This window comes from Diabrotica undecimpunctata, chromosome 2 (genome assembly GCF_040954645.1).
Source record: "Diabrotica undecimpunctata isolate CICGRU chromosome 2, icDiaUnde3, whole genome shotgun sequence".
In the NCBI taxonomy this organism is placed as follows: domain Eukaryota; kingdom Metazoa; phylum Arthropoda; class Insecta; order Coleoptera; family Chrysomelidae; genus Diabrotica; species Diabrotica undecimpunctata.
Genome location: NC_092804.1, coordinates 158,920,374 through 158,935,822, shown reverse-complemented (window position 1 = coordinate 158,935,822; position 15,449 = coordinate 158,920,374). Strand labels below are relative to the sequence as shown.

The following is a 15,449-nucleotide window of genomic DNA, read 5'->3' as shown; positions in this document are numbered from 1 at the left end:
TGAGAAGTGATATAAGTAGAAAAAATAATATCTTGGCTCAGAAATATTAAAGAATTGACAAAGAAATAATGAAGTACTCTAATATATTAAACCTATAATAGATATATGAATTTGCTGTGATAATCGGAAACCTCAAAAGAGATGTCAGATAGAAGGAGAGAGAGAAAATTATTTTTGGTAGGGACACTTTGTAGAATACATTTATTACGTGTAACTTGTAATTGTTTAAATAATTTAATATTAAAAAAATTAAAAATAGTAAATCGTCACTTGATTATGCATATTTTGTACATATTTTACCATTTTTAGAGGCCGATATTGCGATATTATCTCTAACAAAACATAAATCTAGAAATATTTATAATTAGAATATAACTGACACCCTCTGCAGTTGAAACTTATATATAAATACATGTTGGTATAGCTTAGAAACGAACAGACTAAAATAGGAATTTTAATGTATTATGATGGCGTTGAATATCCGCATTTCCTTTGGTGGATTCTGTCATCCGGAAAATTGAAACGGGGAAAAGGGACAAATGAGAAATTTCGCTAAGAATTATTATAGCGCTTTTTGCTCTTGGGGATCTGCACTTGCTTGATAAAATGCAGTGCACCTGAGAATTTCTAAAATAGAATGATACACATTTTCCTAGAATTTTTAAATGTTGTTTTTTGACTTTACGTAGATGGAATAAACAAATCTAACGATATTTTAGAAACGGTATGCCCGCTAGTTCTCAACATTAGTTAAATTTCTTACCTCTTGTATCGGTATTTATAAACTTTAATAAGGCTACTCAAATGAAATTTTAACATACCAGTTGGTAGGTGTAAGTTTTTCGATAGTTTCCATTGTATTTCTTTTTTCAACCATGCTCTCTATATCTTTTTATCCTTATCATCTCCAACACGCAGGTTTATCTTGCCTTTTCTAGTTTATTTTTAAATGATTTTTAAGATATTACTTCCTGTCTTTCCTCTCTTTATTGGTCTCCTCGTCTAAAGTGTCTGTAAGTAGCTAATCTTTTTTCTCTATACATTCGTTTGTATTGGAGTTCATATCCATAAGTTTCTTAATATCAAAGTTATTTATTCTGATCTATTTTTTGACTCTATGACTTTAGAAATTCGGTGTCTGTAGTGTGGAACATTTGAGGGGGTGACCCGAAGAGCTATTTAGTGACTGGCTGCTCTTGGGAAGAAAATGCCCAATATAGGTGGACCCACATACGAAAAAGGAAGTTCCCTTCAAGGTGTTAAGCAGTCTGTCGTTCTCTATGCGGCCTCAGTCTGAAGTGAGGCGGAAAAAATATCAACTTACAAGAGGCTCATGGCGACAGAACTGTCTGCTGCGGGTAGCATGTGCCTACAGGACTGTGTCAGCTGCCGCTCGGTGGGTGATGGTGGGTAAAGGGACACCGGCTGTGTCCCTTTACATGTGCTGGCAGGTGAAAAGATCAGGATTTATAGTAGCAGAGGGTGGAACAATGGAGAGCAAGAGATGACAGATAAGACTGACTGAGAGATTATTTTCAATTGGGCAGTGGCAACAAGAGTGGGAGACAACTCGTGATGTGGCAGAGTCGATGAAGTCACTAATCCCAAACCTTTAAAGCTGGGTGGACTGTGGGCATAGGCAGCTGAATTATTATCGGACGCAACTCCTCACAGGCCATGGCTACTTCCTCAGCTACATTTCCAGGTTTAGCAGGGCTCAGTCCGATTAGTGCATTTACTGTGGTCTCTCGGATACTGTGCTACACATGATGTTGGAGTGCAAGAGTTGGGCAGTTGAAAGAGAGGAGTTTGAAAGAGAGTGTAACTGGAGAATGTTTGATTTCATGAGAGAAATGGTGGAGAAAATGATGAGAGATGAGTGGTGGTGGACACGGATCTACAAATTTAACAGGGAGCTGTTCTCTTTAAAAAAACGATATGAAACGATACGCAAAAATATTCGTTACAATTTGGCGCCCCACATTTGGAGCCAAATTGTAACGAAATATTTTGCCTACCACATACGGTATTATTATAGGGGGTTAAAAATTGGGGACAGAAATTATTGGGGACAAAATAAATCGAAACTTATTCGAAAGGCACTTAGGGTTTATTTGGAGAGCTGGAGTCGTGGATAGGTGAATGGCAAGGGGGCTGGATTGAAGCAACTACAAAAATGAAAGACAAGGTTACTTACATCAATCTCCTGGACAAATAGAACAACAAAATAACAAGAAGGACCTCGAGCTATTTAAAATGGACGCCGTTTCGAGGAAAATTCCTGCTGAATGAAGGAAAAAGCCTCTTCTTTCCTAAAGAAGAAACACAAAAGGGGTTATAAACTTTTTTAAAATATATAAATGGTACAAAAATACTATATTAATAGTTACAAATATAAATACCAAAATAACAAAAAAAAGCTACTTACTTTGTCCCACCCGTTTACAACATCCATTTACAAGTGGGAGATACTACAAAACTACAATAAATTGTTACTGGGTTATAATTTGCGGCAAAAATAAATTAATACAAATAAAGAATTATCTTTTTAGATGAAACTAGTTAGAGACGTTAACCTTCTTAAAAAACAAAACAAAACAAAACTAATATCAAAAAATAATAAAGCTAGCTGTCATATGTCAACATTAAATTTTAAAACAGAGGACAAATAAAATGACAGCAATGGCTACACCCTTAAATTTACAATATTAATTATTACAATTTAAATTTTTATGAAAGCCAATTATTATTAAAAAATGTCTATCTTCACTTTAAAAATTCAAACAAAAAAGTTACCTGAGTTTCACTAAAATGCACTTGAGTTAAAACTGGACTACACTGGACTTTAGAATTTCTGGGAGAACTGGACTGGGAATCTCTGACACACGAACAAAAAAACTGCATCTATAGTCTGGAAGCGAGAGTGAGTAAATTCTTAAAAATCATTTATTTGAAACGCAGAATCGAGCGGTTTTCGATCAAAGGAATGCCGAGAAAATACACATCTGTAAAACATGAACAAACTTTTAAAATGTGTCCATTATCGACCTCGGCCACGCAAAGAGGAATTAAAAATCCTTTGTCTTTTAATACGTACGATAGGAAATGAAATACACTAAAAATATTCTTCGGTATTTTAATACATATACGAGGAGATTTCAATATATACCAAGGAATTGACAAATGCTACAAACACTAAAAATGATACTGCCGCAGAGATAAACTGCAGAATTTGCACGGCCAACAGATGCTAATTTGGGTTTGGATAATTTAAATCCACAATTATATCGAGAAATACAAAAATAAATCTACAAAACAATAATACGCCCAGCCCTAACATATGGTTCAGAGACCTGGACTTTAAATGAAAACATGTTAGAATGTTTCGAAAGAAAAGTACTAAGACAAACCTATGGAGCAGTTAGTGACAATGGAGTGTACAGAAGATGATAAAACTTCGAACTTTATAGATATACCAGGAACCAGATATCGTAAAACATATTAAGAAAAGATGTCTGAGGTAGAAAGGGCATGTAATGCGGATGGAACAAAATGACTCAGCTAGAAAAATGCTTATTAATGGATCCATTGGTCAGAGAAGAAGGGGAAGACGCAGAACAAGCTTCCTTGATAGCATCGATAATGACATGAGAAAATTGGAGGAGGAACGCGATGAATAGGGACAACTAGAGAGAAATTCTTATGCTAGGACGTACGCAGGGTTGTTAAGCCAGAATGATGATGAATATAGATTTCTTGACCAAATTTAAGTGGACGGGGTTGGTAAATAAACATCAAAGTTTGGATTTCTGGTGTAGTAGTCGTAGTTAGGTTGTGCTGGAAAAACATGTAGGTATTAACGAATTAAGCAAACAGTTTCTAAAACATATAAAAAGGAAGCGTTGCGATTGGAATCTTGCGATGTTTAAAGTAGCTCCTGCAGTGTGTTGTTCTTCTGAGGCCAAACAGATACTGTGTTGCTTTTTTTGGAATTAAAAAATAACATCGAATTGGGCAGCTTTACTAAAACTCCAAAAAGTACGACCATATCGAAGATAAGACTGGAACAAAGAAAAATATGTTATTTTGGAAGACGCTAAGTTGATTTCTTTCAAAGTAGTTTTAATTACATAGCAGGTTAAGGCAAATTTTCTTAAGCGATCATTTGAGGTTGCTGCCTATAGAAATACCAAGAAATTTTACAGAACTAACTATACTGATCAGGCAGTTAATAAGAATTAGGGGGTAAAGAGCTCCTTTATAGGATAATGCTGCTGTCTTATCCACGTTAAAAAAAAATAATTAGAGTAGAACCAGGTTTCTATTGTAAGTAGATGTTCAGAAGTTACAGTTGCATGAAGATTTTCAATATTGTAGTTGTTTTAGTTGTTCTCTAAAAGTACTGTGAAGATTTATTTTCTAGAGTTTTTACTGCTAAACAAAAGATCGTAGTACCTAATCCTTTCTTTATGTGACTTGATTATATAGCTAGTTTTAACTCTATATTTTTACACCGGCTCTACACGATGTCTACTTACTGAGTGAAAGTTAAATTTACTTGGTAAAGCTCGGTACTGTTCGGAACTGCTAATCATTGCTGTCCATATTAAATAGTGTAGACTTTTTAACTCAAGATTATCATTAACTATCTTTAATGGGAATTAACCACAATTTTAGTTAAAAATACGTTTATTTTGATGTTTCAATTTCAAATAAACGTATTTTTAACTGAAATTGTGGTTAATATCCGTTAAAGATAGTAAATAATATTAAAATGTCACAAATAGTTTTCATACAACAAGATTATCGTACCTTTTCCTACATTGAAAATACTTTGCTTACACATGTTCGTTGCCAACTAGGCTATTATTGTCATTATTGTCAATTACACATTATTTTCTAATCCTCTTCATGGTTTTCAATTGTTTTCTTATAGTGTATCCTTCCCTTTTATTTATATAAAATATTTTTTCTTGTAAATACTTTAACTAAGTCCAGATTTTGTTTTTAATAATATCTTGGGAATGTCTTTTAAGATTTTTATTACTTACATATTTTGTATAAAGCCTAGTGATTGCATTCTTTCAGACCTCTATAAGTTTATTAAAAATATTAATTTGTTTTTTTATATGTGTACACTATAATACTACTTATTATTGACATTTTAAAACTTTTTCATCAATAGTTTATATCTACTAGAAAAATCGAAACATTCCAGAACAATGGTAATATAGATTGCTGTTCGAATATGGTATAGTCCTTGAACCTAGTTTTTCCCGGATTATACTATTATTCGACGTATCGACCGTTGTTATACTGAAATGTACATGGTGATATTTTCAATCTCTTTTATATAAAGTATGCTTTCGTTTTGAGAACAAAGTAGCTGCAAAATAATTAGTGATGATAAGTGTTACCTCCTCCTAAAATTGGCGTAAATGATACATAATGTCATATTAGATTTAATTAATACGTAAAATACGATCAAGAGAAAATAAATTTAATCTTGTTCTTGTTTAAATCTAAAAATAAGTTTAATTGATTAAATTGTCTAAGATTTCGCAATCCTTGATGTACGCTCTACAATTATTAATGCAGGACTATCTGATCATGAAGCAGAATATACCAAGTTTAACAGTCTTAACAAACCATCCTCGAAAACCCAACATTTAGGTGGGATTTTTTTAATCAGAACTTTCGTAAATTCCAAAATGTGTGCTTGACTTCTGGGTGGCACTTTCCGTCTGTGGACGTGGACTATAATTTCAGTGATTTTTTGGATTGGCTTGTTAGTTTAGATTGGTTGGGATTAGAAGAGATTCTCTCTAATATGTAGCATCGTCGATTTTTAATAATTTTTAACCTGTTTGTCCTTGTGTCGTGTTGTGTTATTGTATGATTTATTGTTTATGAGATTCTCCATCTATTGTTGGATAGTCCAAATTTTACGAAATGTCTCTGAAGATGCTCTAGGAGCGAAAGTAGTTGGGCAAGATTTAATAAATAAACTCTGCTCGATATCTGCCGTTTATTTGATTAAAATTCATTTATTCGAGCATTCAACCTTATATTATTTTATATTTTTCTTTGTTCGAGTCTCATCTTTGATGTGGTCTTTCTTTTTGGGGTTCCAGTACAGCTACCTAACCTGATGTTATTTTTAAATTACAAAAAAAGAGCAATACGGTATCTTTTTGGCCTCAGTAGAATAACACATTGCAGAAGCTACTTCAAAAATCACGGGATTTTAACTCTTCCCTCTCTATATATTTTAGAAACTGTTTGCTTAATTCGTAAACACCTTCATGTTTTTTCAGCAAGACCTAAAAATGACTACTCCACCAGAAATTCAACCTGCGTATTTACCGATCCCGTCGACAAAGTTAATAAAGAAATCTATATTATATACGGCAAAAAATTATACAACCATCTCCCTTTACAACTTAAATCGTTTCGTAAGTTTCGTTAAATGACAAAAGCCTATCTATCTTAACGACCATATTATTCAGTGGAAGAGTTTCTTAACGAATAACTGAGAAATTACAGTACGTTTATGTACAACTAACGTATTTATATATATATATATATATATATATATATATATATATATATATATATATATATATATATATATATATATATATATATATATCTTCTTCTTCTTATCATGCCATGCCATACACCAAAGTGCGTACGCGACTATCTCATTACTAGAATTCTGTTCTTGGCGGCGTGACACAGCTCGCCTGTATTGTGTATTCCTGTCCATTCTTTAATATTTTGCGTTCTTTAATTAATTCAAAGAGTTCTCTTTCCACGCCAGCTCTCTTAAGGACGTCATCGTTTCGAACTCTACCCACCCAAGGTATGCGCATCATTCTTCTCAATGGTCACATTTCAAATGCTTCAAGTTTGTTGATAGATGTTTTTTTCAAAGTCCACGTTTCCATGCCATAAAGCAAGATGGACCATATGTAGCACTTGACCATTCTGTAGCGTATTTCGAAATTTAGGTTTTGATTACATAGGAGTGGTCTGAATTTCACAAAAGCTTGTCTTGCCATTTGTTCTCGGGTTTTTATCTCTTGTTGTGGATCCGATTGGTCATTGATTGTGGTGCCAAGGTATTTAAAAGTTTTCACGCGTTTTATGCGATCGTCACCTATGCATATTATCGGGTTTTCTGGAGGGTTTTTGCTAATGACCATATATTTCGTTTTCAAAATGTTAATTTTGAGGCCATATTTTTTACCTATGCTATTCACCCTATCAAGTAATAACTGCTGATCTTCCAAACTATCAGTTATAATCACTGTGTCGTCCGCATAGCGTAGGTTGCTAATTGGTATGTCGTTCACCTTGATGCCTAATTCCGTGTCTTCTAATGCTTTCGCAAATATATTTTCAACATATATATTAAAAAGCATCGGAGAGAGTATGCAGCCTTGGAGGACACCATATATATATATATATATATATATATATATATATATATATATATATATATATATATATATATATATATATATATACGAGTATATTAAAATATATTCAATGGTTGAATTGCAGAGGTTTGATCGGTCAATAATTGGAATAATTGGCAAATGAAAGTCGTCAACTACTTCATTGATTTACTTGAATGCGTTTCGCTTGTATTCTTTTTTTAAAAGCATCATCAGTTCACTACAAATAGAAATAATCTTAGAATATAAGTAAACAACGAACAGGGTTCATACTTACAAAAACAATTTGTAGCTTTTTTTAGATGTTATAACAACACTTCGATAACTTAACATTAAAACTTGACTAACTAAACGAGAAGAAATAAACAAAAAACACAAGAAAAACTGTGTATGTTCACAATTGCTCATTTATATTATTTCTTGATGATTTTTGTTATAATTTGACCGCTGGCTTCATTTGGATGTTAGTTTAAGCTCTTTCTTAGTCATATGTTAGTTTTCTATCCCTTGTAGAATGTCATAATTTCATTTGTTGTTACGTGGCTTGTTTTCGTACATGATTTGGAATTTTGGAATGCAGTGAGGTAGGATTATCGAGGGAATTGGTAAACGAAAAGGGACCGACCTTTTTTAAAAAAGGAATTCATTTTTTATTTTATTTTTTTTCCTCTTTTTATTAAATATATTATACTCAATGGAAAATGGACCAATTTGGAGTATTAGTTAAAAAAAAAGAAAGAAGAATAGGAATGAAGTTTATATCTTGTAAGAGGTTTTTTATTTATTTTGTATGATGACAGAGTGATATATCTGGCTTAAGTTTTCTATGTCGGTTCTTTTATTTAGTGACGCTGGATATTTTATAATTTGGCACATTTCAAGGATGGAACACTTGTGATAATTTTGTTGTTTGCACAGTATTTTTTTATTCGTGAAATCGATACTGTGTTTAGGTAAAATGGCATGTTGTGCAAGGGCACAAGATGGTTTAGAAATCCTAATGTCGCTTTTGTGGGACGTTATTCGGCCTTGAAGAGAGCGGCTGGTCTGGCCAATGTAGCAGGAGTTGCACTCTGCACAGGGTATATGATAGACGACATTAGTTTGTTCTAGAGGGGCCAATAGAGTTTTTTTCTTCAAAAATAACTTTCCTAAGGTTCTGGTGTTTTTTAAGGCTATTTTAAGTTTTAAGTTTTTGAAAATGTTTTGAAAAGAGCGAAGCATATTTTGTGGTTTGTTCAGGAGTGAGAGGAGAATTATTAATCTGTATTTTGTTAGAAGAGAACGGACTTCAGTAGATTGATGAGAATGGACTTCAGTAGATTGAGAGATTTTTCTTTGTAAAGCGGGTGTGTTAACATGTGTACTCTAAGGCTGAGGGCTTGTACCAGGTTAAGTTTATCAATCAGATTTAAACTATTTTTTGAATCGTTATATCTTATCTGTGATAAAAATCTTATTTTATTTCCTTAAATTTATTCATATAATTTATAATATATGTTGATGTGTATGTGTTTAAAAATGAATAAAAAGAACTTTAATGTTGATGAACATATTGATTAGAATTAAAAAAAATATTTCTCCATAAATATATTCCTTTGACGAACAAAATTATAGTTCAAAAACGTGTCAGAATTTTGATTGATTATGACAAAGAACTGCTTGTATAAAAGTACGATAAATTGATTGATGAAGCAAAAAATATAAAAACCCTAGAACTAAATACATGTGGACTAAATATAAGAAATACAGTTAAAATAGATATTGGACAGACGGAATGAGAATATATATGCACAAAAAATTGTGATTTATGGAGGCAAAATATTTGACTGCTTTCATATTCATAAAGCAATTAAAATAATTGAAATGAATCAGAAAGTTATTCTGCGTTTTGTATTTCGGTTCAATCTAGAATGTTTTCTATTAAGAAAAAAGTATTTTATAAGCTGAGGTATCCTATACATTTTTTTTCTCGATGTCATGCAAAAAACAGGCTTCCTTATATTTAATAGTTTTTGGTAATTTAATATTCTTGTTGATTTTTTTAATGCTTCATCGTTGCTTTTGTATGCTGGCTAAGGAATCTTTAATATTCGTGTACATATTGTCTATACAGTGGGTAATAATTAGTTATTCATTATTTGCTAAATAAACAACATTATTGCAAATTCCCGAAAAAGGTCGATTTTTGATTTTAATTTACTATCTTTTCAAATTTTACGTTATTATCATTTTTTTTGGAACTGCCATTTTTTTTCAATTAACAGATTTTTTTTGCTAAGCTGATTCCAAAAATGCATAACACATTGCTTCAAAAGATGGCCGCGCAAAAGATGGAGTCACAACCTTCCATAGAAGTATTAATCCGACAATGAACAAGCAGAATTCCTTATAAAGGGGGAGAAGAAGAAGAAGAAGAACTGAATAGGTTGAGGAGGCGAAAACTGAATAGGTTGGTCATTCAGAATTATGTATGTATTTTTAAATGTGTTAATTTCCATAGATTCTAATAAAGATAGCTTAAATGCATTAAAAAGGCTCTGCGAGAGGTCTTTCCATAGATACTCGTGGGACCAATATGGATAAACGAAATAAAAACGAAAAAACTCAGAACCAAAGAGTTCCCGATGCCAAAAGACCAGGTAACTTTAAAGCCAAAACCACGATTCCTAAAGCCGAAGGCCAGGAAGATCTAAAGACACCTCCCATGCTGAAAAATTGGAAACCACAAAATCAGTAAGGCAAAAGAGTTGTCGAAAAAGCCATTACAAGCTATGAAATAGCAAAAACAAATTAAGAAGGCTATCTGGCAAACTAATGTTTGTATTTTGAGAACGATTTCCGAAGTGGAAATTGAAACGTCAATAAACGTATTTTAACCTTTAATTGTTTCTTATTCCCATTTAAATAATAATTAATTTAAAATGCCACAAGAAAATAGCTTCAGAACAATACAAAATTACACGTTAAAAATGTCATTAAAATTCATTATACATGCAAATATAACCAAAAAATGTTTATTCTTTTTCTTCTTTACATGTACGCAGTAATTTAAATTTAGGGAACACTACATCAAAAGTAAAGGGCAAACTAAAACGCTAAGTCGCTAATGATATTTGTGTAAAATTTGCTGAACTTGTTTACTTACTCTTAATGAGAATAATTCACAGTTTCTAGCACGAACAGGAGTGTTTTTAGGTAAGGGAAATAAGGGAGTGTGCAAAATGAGCTTTGTTTTACTCGCATGTGCAATCAAAAAAGTCTTTCCTTATTTAACGAATTATTAAACAAAAGAATTGTAAGTGGAACCAAGGCGCACTTGACAACATTAAATACATGTTTTAAATTTGTATACAATCAGTCTTTCAACTAAAGACCGAAAGATATGGAAGGTTGTCAGATAATGACATACTTTACGCTTTATAGGTAACCAGGTAAATTTGGGATGGTCTCTTAGGAATGACATAATATAAACAAATTATTTATATACGAGTCGGTTTAGATATTAAAAATTGAACATTGTTTTACATTTTACGTCAACAGTTAATGTTAACAACGACGTTTACGCGTACTTTATTGATCTGAAAAAAGAAATTGATAAAGTGCTACACCTAAAATACAAATAACCAGATGATATCAACAGAGGAGTCTTAGTTCCTCTCTTTTAGAATTTGGTCAATAATGAGTTAATACCTAGCACCTGCTGGCATTATATCATGGCACAACTAACGGCACATGAAAATAATGAAATTTACCAAAATGAGAACTACAGTGGCTTTGAGGGTCATACCAATAGCTATGAAGTGCCTCCTCTGCACATCATACACATAAAAGATTGCATTTCGTTTCAATTCGAATTCCACCATTGTTCTACGCGTGTCTCGAGTTATTCTACTCCTTATCAGAAGCACTTGTGGAAGTTCAAACTGAAATGAACTACAGTCTAGTATTTGGTCGTTATAATTAAAATAACATCCTGGTGAGTAACCAGCGGCTTCTATACAAAGTAATAAGAAGTCCAAAGACCTCTTTCGATAGCGAAATGGTTGAACCGCAAATTTAAAGCTTCTTACTGGAGGCTTTAACCTAAATAGGCTAATAACCTTTTACTCTGATATGCATCTACAGTTTACGCTTAAAAAACACTATCTTTTTCACTCTTTATGTAGAGAAAAGACTTTAAAATGAAAGTCAAAGATTGCATTTCATTTTAATTCAAATTCCATCATTGTTCTACAACTTTCGAGTTATTCAACTCCTCATCAGGAATACTTGTAAAAGTTCAAACTGAAATGAACAAAATAAACCAAGTCTGTGATCCGTATGAATTAAAACTCAACGTTAAGAAAACTAAATATATCACAGCAAACAAAATTATATACAGGATGACGGTATAAAAGTCGGAGATGTCGTAGTAGACAGAGTACAGAAATTCGTATATCTCGGCAGTTATATCAATGACAGCTGGAATTAAACCCTAGAAATTAAAAGCCAAATAGAACAAGCCCAGGTTACTTTGAGGAACGTACTTTGCAGCCACGATCTTAGTATTGACCTTTGCGTTCTAATGCCATTTTGTTATATCTTTCCAGTGCTACTGTATAGAGTGGAAGCGTAGACTCTAATTGAGGCGATGCTTAAGCGCTTAAAAACCCTTTATATGTGAGTAAACAGACGACTACTAAGAACAATCTGTGTCGACAGAGTTAGAAATGAGAAGGGCCTCAGATACCTGAACCAAACAACACAACTTATCAATACAATAAAGAGACACAAGCTGGAAAACTTCTACAAGGAAAATTTTAGGATAAACGTGGATCTGGTAGAAGAATAACATTATGGCTGTAAAATCTAGGACAATGGTCTTCTTCTTCTTCTTAGCCTTTTGTCGTCCATGTTTGGACATAGGCCTCTCCCAACTCCTTCCATCGGTCCTATCCTAAGCAACATATTTCCAATTTGTTCCGGCTATTCTTTTAATGTCATCAACCCATCTCATCTGTGGTCTGCCACTTGGTCGTTTACTTTCGTAAGGTCTCCAATGTTGTGTGACGATAATATATTTTATCGTCTAGAGTACGCCTATGTGTTAAACAAAACATGTTTTTGTTCCGTCTCGAATAATATAAAAGTCGAAACTGAAAGACAGCTAACCATTCTCAAGGCGTTGAGTTGAGAATATCTGACCTTGGGGGCAGGTGCGTTGAACGTGTCCCAAATCCTTCGGAACCCAGCCGATCTGGCGCGTTGAGCGAGATTGACAATCCTTCCTCTGACTGCGTCAATCTGGTGCGTTGAACGATTTTGGCGTATTCTTTCTATCTGGTGTGTTGAACCAGGTAGACATCCTTATCCCTGTCCAAGTACTCGCACTGCGTTGAGGTACGAGTACGACTTCAATTCCTCGATCGCCGGATTTTGGTATCGTCACACCCATCTATCGAAATAAATAAACAGTACGTCTTTGTATTTGAACATTGTATTTAGTAGGTACTTAACGATAATTACTTTTTATTTGTATATGTAAATCCGAAATAAATGCCATACGATCGAATCCTGTTTTTCTCTGGCTGAATTATACTACCTGACATCATAGTTGTATTGTAGTATTCCAACGTTGGTCTTTTTGTCTAGCAGTGTGGCCCGCGAAGCTGGGCCACACTGCTAGACAAGGCTTTAACAAGAAGTTAAAGTTAATAAAGCGACGGATCCCGGAATCGCATGCTGCTGCAGAAGTAAAGAAGACCAAGAAAACCAGTAGAATAATTTGAGAAACTGCTGAACCTAAAAGAAAATACCAATGCAATACAATCATACCGGAGCAAAGCAGTAATGAGGTCGAAAAAAAAGATCATCTGAAGAACCATCAGATCAGGAGATAGAAGACATAATAAAGCAGCTGAAGAATAACAAGAGTCCATAAGAATACGGTATAACAGCAGGAATATTTAAGAATATTCCTACTTATGGACAGAATAATGGTTCTTTAATGATTATGTCCTGTCTGTACGAGGATAATAACTGGACAGTCGCCTTAAAATCACTTAAAACGTAGTACTATTTCCGCATACTAAGTAGTTTGGTAACATACGAGTACCTTCTAGAAAATTACCGTTGATGGCGCTGACTAATTGACGATTTGGGTAAACAGTTGATCTCTTTTCGAAACCGGTGACGTCACCGGCTCTCTGGAGTTCTCTGAAAGTCACTATGAGTACGTTTTTTGCCACATTCTAGTTTAATTAGATTAACTTAAAGGTCATGAATATGATTCAAGAAAAACTTTACAATTTACGTCTTTTTTACTTAATTTTATATCATTAGAATAATTAATTCCTATACGAAAATAAAAAAATAGTTTCAAATTGGAAACAGGTTTTATATACTTCTTTGTGCAAAGCTGTAGTCTTTACAACCGTAAATATGTTTTTTGAAAACTTAAAACAACAAATCATTCTAAATGTTCGCTGTGCATCCCTTTGAAAACTATCCCTTATCTCTGTTCAAAAACAAACTAGCACTGACTTGCAACATATCTTTTGTTATAGCAGAAGTCTCGCTATGCGGAAGACGACATGCCACCCCCACCTTCTCCCCCACAACAACACCCCGCCGTCACTGCGGCTATCGCTCACGAAGGGAGCGGAAGAGTTTCCAGGCAAGGCTCGCTGGAAAGGGGCTCCACGACCCACCATAGGACGAGACCGTCCAACGAGATTGGAAAGGAGCAAATGCAGAATGCGGTAAGTTTTTTTGCACAAACAAAATAATTAAGTACCTCGGGTATTTAGTATGGTATCATTTTTGTTTAAGTGTATTAAGATACTATGTTTCGTATGTATATCTATGAGAAAGCTTTATTGAAAATTTTTATATTTTTACAGTAGGTTAATATTAATTGTTGACTGCACTCAGCACCATCCAATTTACTAATGGTTTATGCTGTCTTATTTTATTAGGATAAAGTTTATCAAACTTCAATACTTTTAAGGTTTTAACGGTTTTTTTCAAAATTACCACTTGATGTGTGCATTATTGGGTACAGTAACTTTAAAAAAGGCCCACCATTTAATGCAAATGAGGTTTCTCCTTTTTGTAATCATTGTTTTATTTAGTTCATTCATTTGATTGCTGATTTAGACTTTAATAAAAATCATTAACTGTTTTGGGGTGTTAAACAGGGTTGCGTGCTGTCCCCATTGTTATTCAATCTGTACAGCGAAGTTATTTTTAGGAAAGCAATATCAGAGGAACAACAGGGTATATCAATAAACGAAAAAATCTTGAACAACATAAGATTCGCGGACGACACCGCTGTTTTTGCATATAGTCTAGAAGCACTGCAACGCTTAGTAAATAGATTACATCAAGTCAGTATAAAATATATGGACTACAAATGAACGTTAAGAACGTAAGAAAAACAAGTGCATGGTTATTTCTAAGCAACATACAGTAGCAAGGCTAGATATCGAGGGAAAACAAGTAAAGAGTGAATAACTACAAATATCTGCCAACCTGGATAAATGAACTCAATGACCAAGGTAGAGAAATAAGGACACGCATTGAAATTGCAAGACAAGCATTTATAAAAATGAAAACAATGATTGTTAATCGAGACCTTCCTCTGGAGCTGAAGATAAGAACCTTAAGATTCTACGTGTTCTCGACTTTGTTGTATGAAATGGAAAGCTGGACATTATAAAGAAGTTGGATTCATTGAAGATGTGAAGCTGTAGAAGGATTTTCCATAGGGTAAACGATCCATAGGAAGACGAAGAATTTCCTGTCTAAGAAATCTAAGAGAATGGTATAGTTGCATCCCAGTAGATCTTTTCAGAGCAGCCGCCAATAAGGAATAGATAGCTGTGATGATAGCCAACCTCCGATAGGAGAAGGAACTACAAGAAGAAGTTTTGGGGTAATTTATTGTAAGATATCCATTAAATAAAGGCATTTAATAAGTCAGAAACACACATTAATTAACAT

At 33.5% G+C, this 15,449-nt stretch overlaps 1 protein-coding gene across 11 annotated transcripts in view; it reads left to right on the top strand.

The window, feature by feature from the left end:
• Positions 1 to 15,449, top strand: part of dlg1 (MAGUK family member discs large 1) — a 1,569,679-nt gene that overhangs the window by 626,380 nt on the left and 927,850 nt on the right. For 9 of the 11 annotated variants that reach the window (XM_072523863.1, XM_072523859.1, XM_072523857.1 and 6 more), the window contains one exon: positions 14,012 to 14,206. In XM_072523863.1, the coding sequence (XP_072379964.1) occupies positions 14,012 to 14,206 (195 nt within the window). The remainder of the gene's footprint in view (positions 1 to 14,011; positions 14,207 to 15,449) is intronic. The other 2 variants (XM_072523856.1, XM_072523865.1) reach the window with 1 other exon arrangement.